This window comes from Lemur catta, chromosome 6 (genome assembly GCF_020740605.2).
Source record: "Lemur catta isolate mLemCat1 chromosome 6, mLemCat1.pri, whole genome shotgun sequence".
Lineage (NCBI taxonomy): Eukaryota > Metazoa > Chordata > Mammalia > Primates > Lemuridae > Lemur > Lemur catta.
This window is the reverse complement of record NC_059133.1, coordinates 58,107,340-58,122,636: the sequence shown is the minus strand read 5'-3', so window position 1 is coordinate 58,122,636 and position 15,297 is coordinate 58,107,340. Positions and strand designations below refer to the sequence as shown.

Here is a 15,297-nt window from a genome sequence, read left to right as displayed (position 1 = left end):
AGTTTTAGGAGTAGAGAGGGGTCCTCAGACCAAAAAGTTTGAGAATCATTTTCCTAGAACAGTGCTGTCCAGTAGAACTTTCTCTGATGATGAAAATGTTTATTCTGTGCTGTCCAATATGGTAGCCACTAGCTACATGTGGCTGCTGACCACTTGAAATGTGTCTAATCCGGCCGGGCGCGGTGGCTCACGCCTGTAATCCTAGCTCTCTGGGAGGCCGAGGCGGGTGGATTGCTCGAGGTCAGGAGTTCGAGACCAGCCTGAGCGAGACCCTGTCTCTACTAAAAATAGAAAGAAATTATCTGGCCAACTAAAAATATATATAGAAAAAAATTAGCCGGGCATGGTGGCACATGCTTATAGTCCCAGCTACTCGGGAGGCTGAGGCAGTAGGATCGCTTAAGCCCAGGAGTTTGAGGTTGCTGTGAGCTAGGCTGATGCCACGGCACTCACTCTAGCCCAGGCAACAAAGTGAGACTCTGTCTCAAAAAAAAAAAAAAAAAAAAGAAATGTGTCTAATCCAACTGAAGAACTGAATTTTAAAGTTAATCTTGGATAGTCATAGGCAGTTAGTGGCTACTGTACTGGAAGGGGGAAGTTTGAGAACATCCCTGGGATTCCCTGACCAGAGCACTCTAGGGCAATGCTTCTTTCCACAGAGGCTGGGGGTGGTGGAGGGCCAGGACTCCACACACTCCTGTCCCCAGCCTCACGCTTACACTACTTCTCACTCTTCCCCACCAGAGGAAGCCATCCAGCCACCTGGCCAGTCCTGCCTGGTGAGCCTACCAGGCTTACTGCTGGAGTTGCCTTCTTGTTCTCTGCCCATGACTACTTCACACCTCTCCACTGTCCTCAAATTCTGGCCTACCACTTCCCCTCCTGTTCTCCCAGGGGATTAATGCCAGTAAAGGGAAACCCTCTCAAACACTTGCCACCATCCTCCCAGCCCCCTGGGACTCCTACCTACCCGCTCACCTCCTATTATAGCAGCCAAGGCCAGTTCCTCCTGCCCCAGACCTCCCCCATCTATGCCTTCAGTGTCTACCTCCAAAACAGATCTTTCCCATCTACCCTTCAAAGCTTCCCAGGTGTCTTTCATCTTAAAAACAACCTTCTCTGGACATTTCTCCAGATACTGCCCTCTTCCGCATTTCAAAGGCAAACTTCTTGCCGGGCTGGAGGAGGGGCTGGGGAAGCCACCTTCTCATTCCTTCCTCAACCTGGTCCAATTTCAGCAGTAACTACAATGCTCAATCCAAACAATACCAGTCCTGATTCCCTTCTCAGGTATAAGTAAGTGCCTCTGGTGACCACCTCCTCCTGGGCTTTTTTTAATTTGTTTGGAGACAGAGTCTTACTCTGTCACCCTGGCTAGAGTGCTGTGGCGTCATTATAGCTCACTGCAACCTCAGACTCCTGGGCTCAAGCAGTCTTCCTGCCTCAGCCTCCCAGAATGCTAGGACCTCCTGGACTTTTTTTTTTTAAGCTTTGAAATATAGTTCACATCTATAGAATTCACCCATTTAAAGTGTATAATTCAGTGTTTTTTTTGTATATTCAGAAATATGTACAATTATCACCACAGTCAATTTTAGAACATTTTTATTACCCCTTATTGCCCGTTCCTTAACACTGCTGCCCCCACCCCCAGCCACTCATCTATTTTCTGTCTCTATAGATTTCCCTGTTTTGGACATTTCATGTGAATGGAATCATATAACAGGTGTTTTCTTGTGACTGGCTTCTTTGACTTTGCATAATGTTTTCAAGGTTCACCCATGTTGTGGCATCTATCAGTATTTCATTCCTTTTTATGGCTTAATAAGTTCTACTGTATGGACATACCATTACTTATTTATCCATCCATTCTGTTGATGGATATTTGGCTTGTTTCCACTCTCTAGCTACTGTGAATAATGTTGCTATGCGCATATATGTACAGTTGTCCCTCAGTATCTCCAGGGGATTGGATCTAGGACCCCTGAAGATACCAAAATCTGTGAATGCTCAAGTTTCTTATGTAAAATAGTGCAGTATTTGCATATAACCTACACACACCTCCTGGTATACTTTAAATCATCTCTAGGTTATTTACAATACCTAATATAATGTAAATGCTATACAAATAATTGTTATACTGTATTATTTTGTAATTTGTATTACTTTTGACTGTCTATCCTTATTGTTCCCCACCCCCCCGAATATTTTTGATTCGAGATTGGTCGAATCTGCAATGTAGAACCTGTGGACATAGAAGACCAACTGTACAAGTTTTTGTATACATGTTATGTTTTCATTTCTTTTGGGTATATACTTAGTAGTGGAATCGCTGGGTTATATAACAATAGGTTTAATTGTTTGAGGAACTGCCAGATTGTTTTCCAGAGTAGCTGCATCACTTTACGATCCCACCGACATGTATGAGGGTTCCAATTTCTCTGCGTCTTCTGCATCATGCTTATTATCGGACTTTCTGACTTCAGTCACCCTAGTAAGTGTGAAGTGGTATTTCATTGTGGTTTGGATTTGTATTTACCTGATGACTAATGATGTTGAGTATCTTTTCATGTGCTTATTGGCCATTTGTATATCATCCTTGGAGAAATGTCTATGCAAATTCTTTGCCCATTTTCTAATTGGGTTATTTGTCTTTTATTATCCAGTTGTGAGAATTCTTTACCTATTCTGGATACAAGTCCCTATTATATATATGATGTGCAAATATTTTTTCCCATTCTCTGGGTGGGCTTTTCACTTTCTTGAGGGTGCCCATTTCCTCCTGGACGTTTCCTTTGCCTACTACACTTCCCCACTCCCCCCACCTCTACTTCTGTGTGCATATGTGTTACTTTATGTATATATAATACTTAGAAAAAAAAAAGACATAGTAGCACATTCTTCTCACTGTTCTATATCTTTCTTTAGCAGAACAATTTTTAGAAAATGAAACCACACACTATTTGGATCTGCCGATATTCTATTCCAAGAGCCAAACCAGGATCCCACGTTGTACTTAGTCACCAGGTCTCCTTAGTATCCTGCAATTCATGGCAGTCCCTCAATCTTTCCTTGTCTTTCACAACCTTGGCCCTTTTGAAGGGAATTGATCAGCATTTTGGAGAATGTCCCCCAATTTGAGTTTGTTTGATGTTCTCACTGATTAGACTGAGGTTATTATAATTTTGGGGACGAATACCACAGAGGTGATGTGCCTTTCTCAGTGCATTACATCTAGGTATATACATGATGCCAGTAAGTCTGACAGGCTGACACCTGTAATCCCAGCACTTTGGGAGGCTGAGGTGGGAGGACTGCTTGAGGTGAAGAGCTTGAGACTAGCCTGAGCAACACAGCAAGACTCTGATGCTACAAAAAAATAGAAAAAATAAGCCAGGCACGTAAGCCGAATTACTTGAGAGCCTGAGGAGGGAGGATCACTTGAGCCCAGGAGTTCAAAGTTGCGGTGAGCTATGATCACCACTGCATTCCAACCTGGGGTGACAGAGTGAGACCCTGTCTCAAAAAAAAAAAAAAAAGAAAGAAAGAAATCTTATAACTGGTGATGCTTTAACTTTGATCACTTGGTTAGGTATCTATTAGTAAGTTTCTCCACCATAAAGTTACTATTTTTCCTTTAGTAATTAATAAATATTTGGGGGAGCAATACTTTGATACTACGCAAATATCCTGTTTCTCCTTAAAATTTTAGCCACCATCACTGGATCTTGCTCGCAGCAGTCACTATGGTGTTCTAATTATAAGTTCTGATTTCCCTCTTTCCCTCTACATTTATTAATTGGAAGTTATTTGCAAGAAGAATTGTCCCTTCATTCCTATTTATTTAATTATATATTCATATTACTATGGATTAATTGGATATTTATTTTATTCTTTGGGTTATAATCCAATATTGTCATCACATTTCATTGCTCAAATTGCAGCTTTGGCCGTTGAGAATTCTTTCAGGTTGCTCCTATGGCCTTCATTTTTCTGTTTTAAGCACTTCCTTACTTTCTGGCACCATCAGATGTTCCTGGCTTATCTTCTATTTTCCCCGCCACAACCACTTTTCCAAGGACCTCTACTAGAGCAATCTTCTAAAACTATAATCTGATTCTGTTCTTACCACTTCAAATCTCCCCATGACCTCCTACTGCTTTGGGGACAGACCAAATCTCTCAACACTACCCTAGAAGTCCTGCCTTTGTCTGGCCCTAGAGCAATTCTTCAGAAAAAGCTTTCCGAGACTGATGAAGCCAGCATTAATCTATCTTCTTCAAGTGTCTCCTGTAGGATCAGTATTTCAAAATGTAATGCATCCTGTTCTCAGATAGTCCTCTATGAGGAGGAGGAGAACTTCTATGCTCTGTTAGAAGGGGAGATCCATGAGGAGGGCCCTGCCTGTATTTCCATACTCCCCACACCTTCTGCCAGTGCAGTGGACCACTCCTGCCAACTAGGCCCTGAAACACTCTCCACCCCCAGCAGGGATTGGTGATCTCCTTTCATTCCAGCCAGAAAAGACCAGAAAGGAGAAACAGGTAAGAACATACAATGGGCTCATCAGGTTCCCCTAAAGACCCCCTAACTATCCCCTACCCAACTGGCTCAAAGGGCCCATATAATAAATAATATTGAGGGGTGAGGAAGGGGCATTTTCAGATTTGTCCCTGACACCGATATGACCTTTTTGAAGCTCTCAACCGACTCCCAGGCCTCAGTGATTATCTATGGCAAAGAAGACTAACCTATTCAATCCACAGACATTTCTGGACAGATAACGCAGTACGAGATACAATTCTGGGTATGGGGGGGGAGGGAAATTCAGAGATAGGTCAGATGTTCTTGGGTTTCTTGGAGCTTTTAGTCTAGGAGGGGACATAAGACATGTAAGTACAAAAGTCAGTAGTGCTTCTATACTGTAACAATGAACTATCCAAAAAAGAAATTAATCCCATTTACGATAGCTATAAAATAATAAAATACTCAGGAATAAATTTAACCAAGGAAGTGAAGGATCTCTATACTGAAAACTATAAAACAGTGATGAAAGAAATTGAAGAAGACACAAACAAATGGAAAGATATTCTGCGTTCATGGATTGGAAGAATATTGTTAACATGTTCATACTAACCAAAGCAATCTACAGATTCAATGCAATCTGTATCAAAATACTGATGACATTTTTCACAGAATTAGGAAAAAAATCCTAAAATTCATGTGGAACTGTAAAAGATTCTGAATAGCCAAAGCAATCTTGAGCAAAAAGAACAAACCTAGAAATATCACACTACCTGATTTGAAAAATCTACTACAAAGCTATAGTATTCAAAAATTGGCATAAAAAAGACATTAGACCAATGGAGCAGAATAGAGAGCCCAGAAATAAATCCACACATTTACAGCTAATTGATCTTAGGCAAAGATGCCAAGAACACACAATAGGGAAAGGACAGTCTCTTCAATAATCAGTGTTAGGAAAACTGGATATTCACATGTAGAAGCATGAGATTAGATAGATCCTCAGCTCATACCAACTACAAAAATCAACTCAAAATGGATTAAAAACTTAAACTTGACCTGTAAAAATACTAGAATAAAATATATGGAAAAAGCTCCATGACATTGGTCTGGGCAATGATGTTTTTGGATATGATCCTAAAAGCACAGGCAACAAAACCAAAAATAGACAAATGGGATTACATCAAACTAAAAAGCTTCTGCACAGCTGAGGGAACAATCAACAGAGTAAAGAGAATCTACAGAATGGGAGAAAATATTTGTAAACCATATATCTGATGGGGGTTAATATTTAAAATACATAAGGAACTCAACTCAATAGCAAGAAAACAACCTGATTTTTAAAAATGGACAAAGAGGCTGGGCGCGGTGGCTCACACCTGTAATCCTAGCACTCTGGGAGGCTGAGACGGGAGGATCGCTTGAGCTCAGGAGTTCCAGACCAGCCTGAGCAAGAGCGAGACCATCTCTACTAAAAACAGAAAAAGTTAACTGGATGGGGCGGTGTGCACCGGTAGTCCTAGGTACTCAGGAGGCTTAGGTCACTAGAGCTCAGGAGTTTGAAGTTGAAATGAGCTAGGCTGACGCCACTGCACTCTAGCCTGGGCAACAGAGCAAGACTGTCTCAAAAAAAAAAAAAAAAGGACAAAGAACCTGCATAGATATTTCTTAAAAGAAGACATACAAATGGCCAATAGGTACATTAAAAAATGCTCAGTGTCACTAATTATCAGGGAAATGCAAACTTAAACCACAATTGGGCATCACCTCACACCTGTCAGAATGTCTCTTATCGAAAGAGACAAAAGATGCTAAGCGCTGGAAAGGATGTGGAGAAAAGGGAACCTTTGTACACTGTTGGTGAGAATGTAAATTTACAGCCATTATGGAAAATAGTATAGAGGTTCCACAAAAAATTAAAAATAGAACTACCATATGATCTAGCAATCTCGATACTGGGTATATATCCAAAGGAAATGAAATCAGTATGTTAAAGAGGTCTGCACTCCCATGTTCATTACAGCATTAGTCACAATAGCCAAGATACAGAATCAACCTAAGCATCTGTTCACAGATGAGTGGATAAAGAAAACGTGTTACATATTCATAATGGAACACTATTTCCCCTTAAGAGGAAGAAAATCCTATCATTTGGGACAACATGGATGAACCTGGAGGATATTATAATAAGTGAAATAAGCCGGGCACAGACTACATGATCTCACATGTGGAATCTAAAAAAGGTCAAACTCATAGAAGCTGAGAGTAGAATGGTGGTTACCATGGGCTGGGGGTGGGGTGAGGGACATTAGTCAAAGAATACAAAATTCCAGGTAGACAGGAGGAATAAATTCGAGAGATCCATTGCACATCATGGTGACTGCAGTTAACAAAGTTGTATGCTTGAAAATTGCTAAGAGAATAGATTTTAAGTGTTTTTACTACAAAAAAAGATAAATATGTGAGGTAATGAATATGTTAATTAGCTTGATTTAGCCATTCCACAACATATGCATATATCAAAACATGTTTTATACCATAAAGATATGCAATTTTTATCTGTCAATTTAAAAAAAGACAAGCAGGTAAATATTTGTACTGCAAAGGTAGTTCTATAAAGAGGTCTTTTGGAAAACTTTAAAAATCAGGAGAGAAATATTAAGCTGGAACTGGAACAGTTTTTTCAGAATTTGAGGCATCAAGTAAACTGAGCTCTTAAAGACAAGTAGAGTTTAGATACAACACAAAGGGAAGGGGGGTCATTCCAGGCAGAAGGAAGGGCATAAACAGAAGGAGACAGAAGCCTCTGGGTGTGTATGGAAACAGAATGACTCACTGCAGCTAGATCTAAGGGCATTTGAAGGTGAGTGTTTCCTGCTCCCCTGGCCCATGCCAGTAACTAACTCCTCTCCTATCCCCTGGCTGAATAAGGGAGTCAGCATCTTTTCAACAACCTGGGTGTAACCAGAGACATATGCTGGGTCTCGTAGGAGGAACCGAGGCACAGAGGCTCCCGGAGGCGATATCAGAGCAGACCACTGCAACATCAGCTGCCTGCTCTCAGGTCTGAGACAAAAAGGGCCCAGAAGGCTGCACCTGCAGGCCCAGGAGAGCGGGGCAGATACCCTCTCAGACCCCAGTGCTACTCTCCCAAACTTCATATCCTGGCTTCCTTCCACAAAAGGAACAGGCTCTGGCCAGCCAGATGCCTTCTGCACCCAGGCAGCCCCCGTGTTGACCAAGTGGGCGCCGTCCAGTCAGACTCGGGGGTGACTTCTTAAGCTTCCAGCTCTGCTCTGGGAGGAGAAAGCAGCTCTGGTTCACCTACAAGCCCTCACTGGGCTCTAGTCTTATTTGTGCCCACAAATGGGAGTCAGGCTTTCTGGATTCTGGCCAAACTGCGTGACCCCAGGTGAAGTCTAGAAACTCTCTGAGCCTCAGTTTTCTTATCTGTAAAATGAGGGTGAGCCCTCTGACTCCTCTCTCCCTGCAGGGCATAGAAGAGAAGGATGATATCACGTCTAGAAGAGGACTGCAGCTGAGGAGACAGGTCCCCTTGTGCAGGCTGGGGGTTGGGGAAGGAGCTCCCTCAGCAGGGCCTTAAGGGATAAACTGCTGGCTTTGATGTTGCCTTTCTCCAACAAGGCCTGCAGTCTTCCCAGGAAAGCAGTGGGGGAGGAGAGAGGAAGGGACAGCAAAGCCAAGAGTTTTAGCCTTCTTCTAGCCCACGAGATAGGAAGTGAGGTGCTGTCTACAGAGGAAGTGAGAAGCAAACACCCCCCAACTTCCCCTCAGCCTACAGTGGAAAGAAGGGCTCCAGCTTCAGGAGCCTGCAGGCCCACAGCTGGGAGACAGAAGGCAATACAGTGGGGGTGTGGAAGGAGGCGTTATCAGCACCATCTGGCAGAGAAAGGGGTCTCTCATCTCATCTTGGACACAATAAAATTCAAGGGGTCCAGAACATCCCACAGACTGGGGGTGAGGGTGGGGGAAAAAGAAGTCACCAAAGCCAAGATGGGAAAGCCAGCATTCCAGGTCACGTGGCACCATACCCGCAGTCCTGGCCTAACTCCTGCTCCCTGCAATGTGTGCCACGCCATGCACCTCGGCACAGGCCTCCCCGCAACACGTGCACACACAAGATGGGGCAGGTCCTCTGAGCACTAGCTCTTACAGCACATGTCCTTCCTGTGTGACCCTTATCACAGCTATAATTCTGTAACTGTTTACTCAATTAATGTGGACTCTTTTGATCACCACTGTATGCCTAGAGACTAACACAGCACCTGGCACATGGTAAACTCTAAATAATCTGCTGGAGGAATGAACGGGCTGGCCATAGCTTGAGAACTCCTCAGAGGCTGGTTTGGGCCTAAATCCTGGCATCTGAATGAAGTTCAGTGTACAAAAGTAAACAAACCCTGCTCATGGTTTGGGATTAATTGGGGGAACCCTTGGATGGGTGGTAAAGGCCAGTGTTATTATCTGAATGTTTGTGTCCTTCCAAAATACATATATTGGAATTCTAACCCCCAAGGTGATGGTATTAGGAGGTGGGGCCTTTGGGAGGTAAATAGGTCCTGGGGGTGGACCCTCATGAATTGGATTAGTGCCCTTACAAAAGAGGCCCAACAGAGACCCCTCACCCCTCTGACCATGTGAGGACACAGCAAGAAGGCTCTGTCAATGAACCAGAAAGTGGGCCCTCTCCAGACACTCAGTACGCTGGCACTTTAATCTTGGACTTCCCAATCTCTAGAACTGTGAGAAATAAATTTCTGTTGTTTATAAGCTGCTCAGTTTATGGTATTTTGTCATAGTCCAAACAGACTAAGACAACCACACAGGAGCCGTGACAGAGGTGGCAGGAGGAATCCATGTACACCAGATATTGCCAATAGGTAGGGCCACAAAGACAGTATATGCTACACACTATCTTTCGGGTAAGAAAAAAAAAAGAATATGTATTTGTATTTGTTTGGTTTTGTGTAAAGAAACTCTTGAGGGAGCTGTACGAAACTAATAAATGACTATGCGGGGAGAAGGGGACGGAGGTGGGAGTGAGGTTTCTCCATGTATGCCTTTTTATATCATCTTGATTTTTGAACCATGTGAAAACATCTAGTGAAAAAATAAAACTTCAAAAAATGTTAGAAGGAATCGAACCACTCAAACAGGTGATTTCGAAAGCTCCTCCCAGTTGTGGCCATCCACCTTCTTCCGGTATTAGGAGGTAGGGACCAGGCCCCTGGGACAAGGGAGCAGGTTATGCAGTCTGGCCAGAGGAATACGGGGACTCTAATCAAGGGATACCAATGCCTTCACTCCCTTTCTTCACCAGAAATTTCACCCTGGGCTAGGAGAGAGGCCCTCTTAGTGATTGGGCATGGTAGCACCACTATTCAGAAGTTGGTTAGGACCATTTCCATCTGGGTAAGAGTGGGTTCGTTCTAGATCCCTAGGAAGGCAGGCAAAGTCTAGTCAAGAACAGAGGCAGAGGCGAGAGGTTGGACAAGGGGAGACTTCAGAGGAAGTGGGAGTAAGGTGGGGTAAAGGACTTCTAGAGGTGCCTGGGGCTGCTGCAGGCAGGTTCTGGGGGTGTCTCAACAGATCCTTGCACAGAGGGCCAATTACAGGCCCCACATCAAGCCAGCTGGGGGTGAGGTGAATCAGCCCCTGGGAACTGCAACTGCTGAGAGCCCCAAGGCCACACCCCAGGAGTTCCAGGGCCCCTCACAGCCCTGCCTAGGAAAACCTTCCTCATTCCCCTACCCAAAGCGTCTAGGGGCAGGGGCTGAACTACACTAGTGAGAACTGCAAGCAGGTACTCTCTGCAGCACCTACCATTCAAGCCCTGCAGGCAACAGCAAGAGCAGCAGAATGGGGTCTTTAATTCTTTTAATATATTTACACATTTTTTAAAAAAGCTTAGTGAGTATTGGAGAACTACCAGAGCTAAAGGACCAGCATAAATTTCAGGGTGCTATGCCCGACCGGGTTCTTCTCAGCAGCTGCTGGCTTTTTAGAAATCAGTAATAACAGCAATGATAATTCACCTTAATAACAGCCCGGCCTCTTCAGGCCTCTTTCATGTGCATAAGTCCCAGAGCTGGGAAAACGGTAATTATCGAGCAGGTGCCACACCCCAATGATGATGTATTACTAACCCACAAACACTGGCTGGGAAACTGAGGCCCAGGGAGAAGAACTTCTCCTCACATGGAGCTCAGGATATAGGTGCCGAGGGCCGCTAGGCAGTGGGGAACCGAAGGTGCCTCTCCACACCTGCTGTGTTTCGGGAAGATGCTGAAGAGAGGAGCACTCAATCCAGAGTCATCCAGACCTGGGTTTGGGGAGAAGTGAAGAAAGATTCCATATATGTGTCCCCAGCTCCCTCCCAGGCTGCAGCAGGGCCTGGTGAATAGCCCTGACTGGGAGTCAGGGCCTCTGTTCTTGAGCCCACGCACCACCCTCCCAGAGTATCGCAGGGCAGGCTGACAGCTGCCTGAAGCATCTCTGCCATCTCTATCACAGGGTAAGTGAGGGCTCGGCCCTCCGGACAGTCTCATGCCGCAGGAGCAATCCACGAAGTGGGAGTGGGGGGGCACCTTGCAGCCATGTCGGGGATCAGATCGAGAACAGGTCAAGAAGTGGGAAGACTACTCCTTGGGGACCCAAGTCCATCTCTGTAGCCCCTTTCCATCCTTGGCACTGATCCTAAAATAATGAGAGCAAGGCCTGTCTGGTGCTGTAGAAACCTGCAGAGGAGGCCCAACTGGCTATGCCCTCCAAGAGGGTAAGGGAGGGTGGGCAAAATGTCACAGGAGACCAACTGTGGCCCCACTGTGGACATGGAGAGAAGGGTAAAGATGAATGCATCACATATGCACATCCATGCACAGCCTACCACGTGCCTGCTACTGTAACAGATGCTGGAAACAGACAAAATCTTAGCTCCAGGGAAACCATTAGGGCCAACCCAGGTAGCAACCAATGACCGGTCCTCCAATGTTCCACATAGTGTCTGGGGGAAACTATTAAGGGTCTTGTTCTAAAGGATTTGAAGTTGTTTTTCTTCAGCTTGTTAGAAAGCTGATCAGAGCCCCCAGGGGGCCCTTGGATAACACTTTAACCCTCTGGGGCCCAGCTCTCTGCAATCTCAGGTTCAAGAACTGGCCCTCTCTGCTTTTAAATTCAGCCAGGCTCCCTCATGCATAAAAAACTAAGGCAGAATGGTACCATGTAAAACTCCAGACCCGAGTCAGGAGTCCTGCCTCTGACACTCACCACTGTATGAATCACTTCCCCCTCTGGACTTCAGTTTCCCCATTTTTAACACGAGGGTGTTGGACTAGACTGTCTCCAGGATTCACTTCCAGCCTATGGCTCTGTGTTGTTTTGATGTGGTGGCAGATCCCAGATTGATTTACATAAATTTGCATGTTCAATCAGAAATCCCAAACTCCAAGTATAGAAAATCCAATCAGTCCATTAATGCAGCCAGAGTGGGGCTGGAGGAGCCTGCCAGGTCTGGGTAAGGGTTGTCAGAAGAGACGGTGGCAGTGGTGGTGAACTGGGGGAGGGGCTGAGGGAAGTGGGGGCAAGAAAGGGCATTTGTTGTGAGATGCAGCTCTGGTGACCCAGTACTGAGGGGGCCAGGGACCCCATTTTGGCTGTCAGGCAAGGGTCCTTTCTCCTCCTGCTTCTATCGGGGCCTCTGGCTGGCCAGCCTCAGAGCCACACCCCAAGAGGGAGTAGCAGCCTCTGCCTAGTAACAGCTGCATCCTTCACTCTGACAGGGACTCCACCATTAACCACTTTCTGGGAAACTGACCTCCCTGGGAGCTTCCATTATCCATTCCAAGGGCTCACAGCAGTGAGAAAGGTTTCCCTGGGTATAACCTAAATACTTCCTGCTGCAGCTTCACCCTCATAGGCAGCAGGGTCCAGGGCAAACAAAAAAAGCAATGTGGGAAAATGTGCCCCATATCCAACCAAACCCAAGGCCTCTTTAACCACCACTTCTCCTTCCACATTCCCCTTCACCTGGGAGACAAAGGATGAAAACAAACAAGAACGTGAAGGCCTTTGGCTCTTGGGCTAGAGAGCAAGTCCCAACCTGGAGAGCCAGACTCCTGAGAAAGCTCTACCCTCAGGAGGAAGGGGGGCTAAGAAAGGTGGGGTGCGGGCAGTTTTTCCTTTGCTGCTGCTGCTGCTGCTGCTGTCGCCAGGCCTAGGAACCTGGCTGGGCTGGGTGAGGGCATCAGGGAAGATTCTTCAGCCCCTTGCTTGGGAGCTGAAGGTGTGAGGGCAGAGATGAGGTGGGTAGGGCCAAGAGGTGGGATGGGCAACAGCACTGGGGCCCTCCTTGCCTTCTTCCCATAAGAGGGTGGGTGAGTGTGCTGTGCTCCCTGGCTCCGATCCTAAAACAAGTCCCGACAGCTGAGATGTAAACTGTCTCCTGGGAATCTGCTTACCCCGTTGGCCCTTGGCTGCCTCCTCCTCTCTCAGCTCCTCCCCAAAGGACCTACTCAAAGACTGGCTGGGCTGGGATGTCTCACTAGAGGCCTGGATGGGTGGGCCAAACTCAAGCCAGCAGGAGTTCACATCCCAAGGCACCAGGGGTGTGAAGGACAGTGACTACTCAGGCAGAATAAGGGAATCTGCTTTCTCCACCCAAAGCTCTAATCCCAAGTAACTGTGATGTAGAACCAGATCACCCAACACTCTAGCTCTCTAAATTGAGCCATCCCGCCAGAGGACCTTTCTTCCCTCTAGATTTACCCATCAGTGGAACCATTCAATGTCACCAAGTAGAAGAGAATGTTAGAGCTTTTTAGTCCAATTGCTGAGTTTTCATGATGGGGGACATGGGGGACACTGAACCCAGAGAGGCAAACTTGGCCAAGGTCACATGTCAAGCTAGGAATAGCCAGGTCCATAGCAGCTTGGTCCCCATACACATAGGTTTTTGCCTGCCTATCATGAAGAGCCTTCTTCCCTGCAGCCCAGGGTGTCTGCCTCTCCAGGTTCTCACTCTCCCTGAAGGCTGGAGATGCAGTAATATGCTGGAGAGCTGAAGCCACCGCATGCAAAGACCACAGACTTTGAAAACAAACTTGAACTATGTGGGAATATCTCCACAGACAAGAATATGCATGGTTTCCCTGAGGTGGGAAGCCCACTAAGCCCAGGTTATTCTAAGAAGGTGGAGGACCAATTTATGAAGTGAATTTTGTACATCTCCCTTCCTGCTAGACAAGGGGTTTCAGAAAGCTAGCTGACATAATGTCTACAACAAGGCAATTGGGCTAGGCTCATCTTCCCCAAAAACTACTGACCACAAAATGTTTAGACATTGACCTCCTCTCTGCTGCCCCCCAGGACCACCCCTGTCCCAGGCCTCTGCCTCCAACCACTTCCTCTGGCTGACAAATGTACTTAGGCAAGAGGGGGAGAAGCGGTAAGGAGGGATTGCCTCTACAGCCAGGGAGCCCCTCAGCTTAAGACCCCCGCAGGCCTTTAAGAAGTAGCAGCTGGACAGGCTGGGTGGGCTCGGCTGATCCAGCCCTTGGATGCCTGGAAAACCAGGCCTGCGGGAGGTGAGGGCCTCTGTGCCCTTGGGGCAGTGCCAGGGCTGGAGAGACTGCGGGGCCTTGGGCCAAGGATAAGGAGAGGGGAGCTGGGGTCCGGACAGCCGCTTTCTTAGTCAGGCACAGATAAATTCTCTGCATTCTTTTGGCACCGCAGCCAGGACCCAGAGAGCCTTTTCTGCAGGCGCTGCCCAGTCCCTACTCCCTGCCCAACCCTTCTCCCACCATCAGCTTCTCTTTAGCGTGCAGCCCGCCAGGCGCCCTCCTCCTTTCCCGCAGCCCCTCAAAGCCTCAAAGGGTTGTTCTTGGAGACCCGGTCTTTCCGCCTCTCCCGCCTCCCCCACGCCCTACCGCCCCAGGCCACGGGGACTGGACGGAGTGCGAAGAGGAGACCCAGGCTCGTCTCCGCGCCTGCGCTTTGGGGAGAGCCCCCCCCCCCCAACCTCCGCCCCGCTCAACAACCTGGCACCGCTAAGCTGCACCCGGACCGTAGGATGCGGGCAGGGTGGGGTGCGCAGGTGGGGCAAGGTCAGTGCTTTCAAAGAGGGAGGGTGACCGGCCCCCGGAACATCCCCCACTCTCGAAAGTTTCCCTTCCGGGGCCACGGAGTGTGCGCGAGGATGGCGCGGGGGGAGGGAGGGGGTGGGGTGCCGGTGGACAGAGTCGCCGCCGGACCCCCCGGGAGAGTGCGGCCGGAGGGAGGGGCAGGCAGCGAGGTCTGGGCCGGAAGCCGTGACGCCCCCTCCGACCCAGTGCTGCCACGAGAGCCTTACCCTCCACACCCCCTACCCCCCGGCCTGGAGCTTACGGATTCCTCCCCACCCCCACGCCGCCCTTTAAATCCCAAGTAGACCCAGAACTCACCGAAATCAGGTGTTGAGCTGGGCCAGGGCAGGCCGAATCCGCCGGGTCCATGGCCGTGGCACCGGGGCGGGGGGCAGAAAAAGGGGGGTGCCGGAGCCGCCTCTTGATGTCAAGGCTTTAAAGGGGCCAGTGAGCCCCGCCCCTTGGATAGACCCCGCCTCTCTCCTCCCGCGCAGCCAATCCACGTCCACCCTGCATGCGCGCCCCTCCCAGCCCGCTCCAGATGTTCCCAGGATGAGAGCTAAGTCTGCCTGGCCGGCGCGCGGCGCTTCCGCCCGGGTGCGAAGGACCTCCCCTCCCCCCTACAGAGAAACAC

The 15,297-nt window shown here is 47.6% G+C and overlaps 1 protein-coding gene across 3 annotated transcripts in view; it reads right to left on the bottom strand.

Moving 5' to 3' along the window:
- NCKAP5L (NCK associated protein 5 like) overlaps window positions 1–15,078 on the bottom strand; it is a 33,807-nt gene extending 18,729 nt beyond the window's left edge. The window contains exon 1 of one of the 3 annotated variants that reach the window (XM_045554970.1): window positions 14,982–15,078. Coding sequence is in view for 2 of the 3 variants with exons in the window: in XM_045554972.1 (XP_045410928.1) it covers window positions 14,982–15,032 (51 nt within the window). In the remaining variant the exon portion in view is untranslated. The remainder of the gene's footprint in view (window positions 1–14,981) is intronic. The other 2 variants (XM_045554972.1, XM_045554969.1) reach the window with 2 other exon arrangements.
- Window positions 15,079–15,297: the final 219 nt, after the last annotated feature.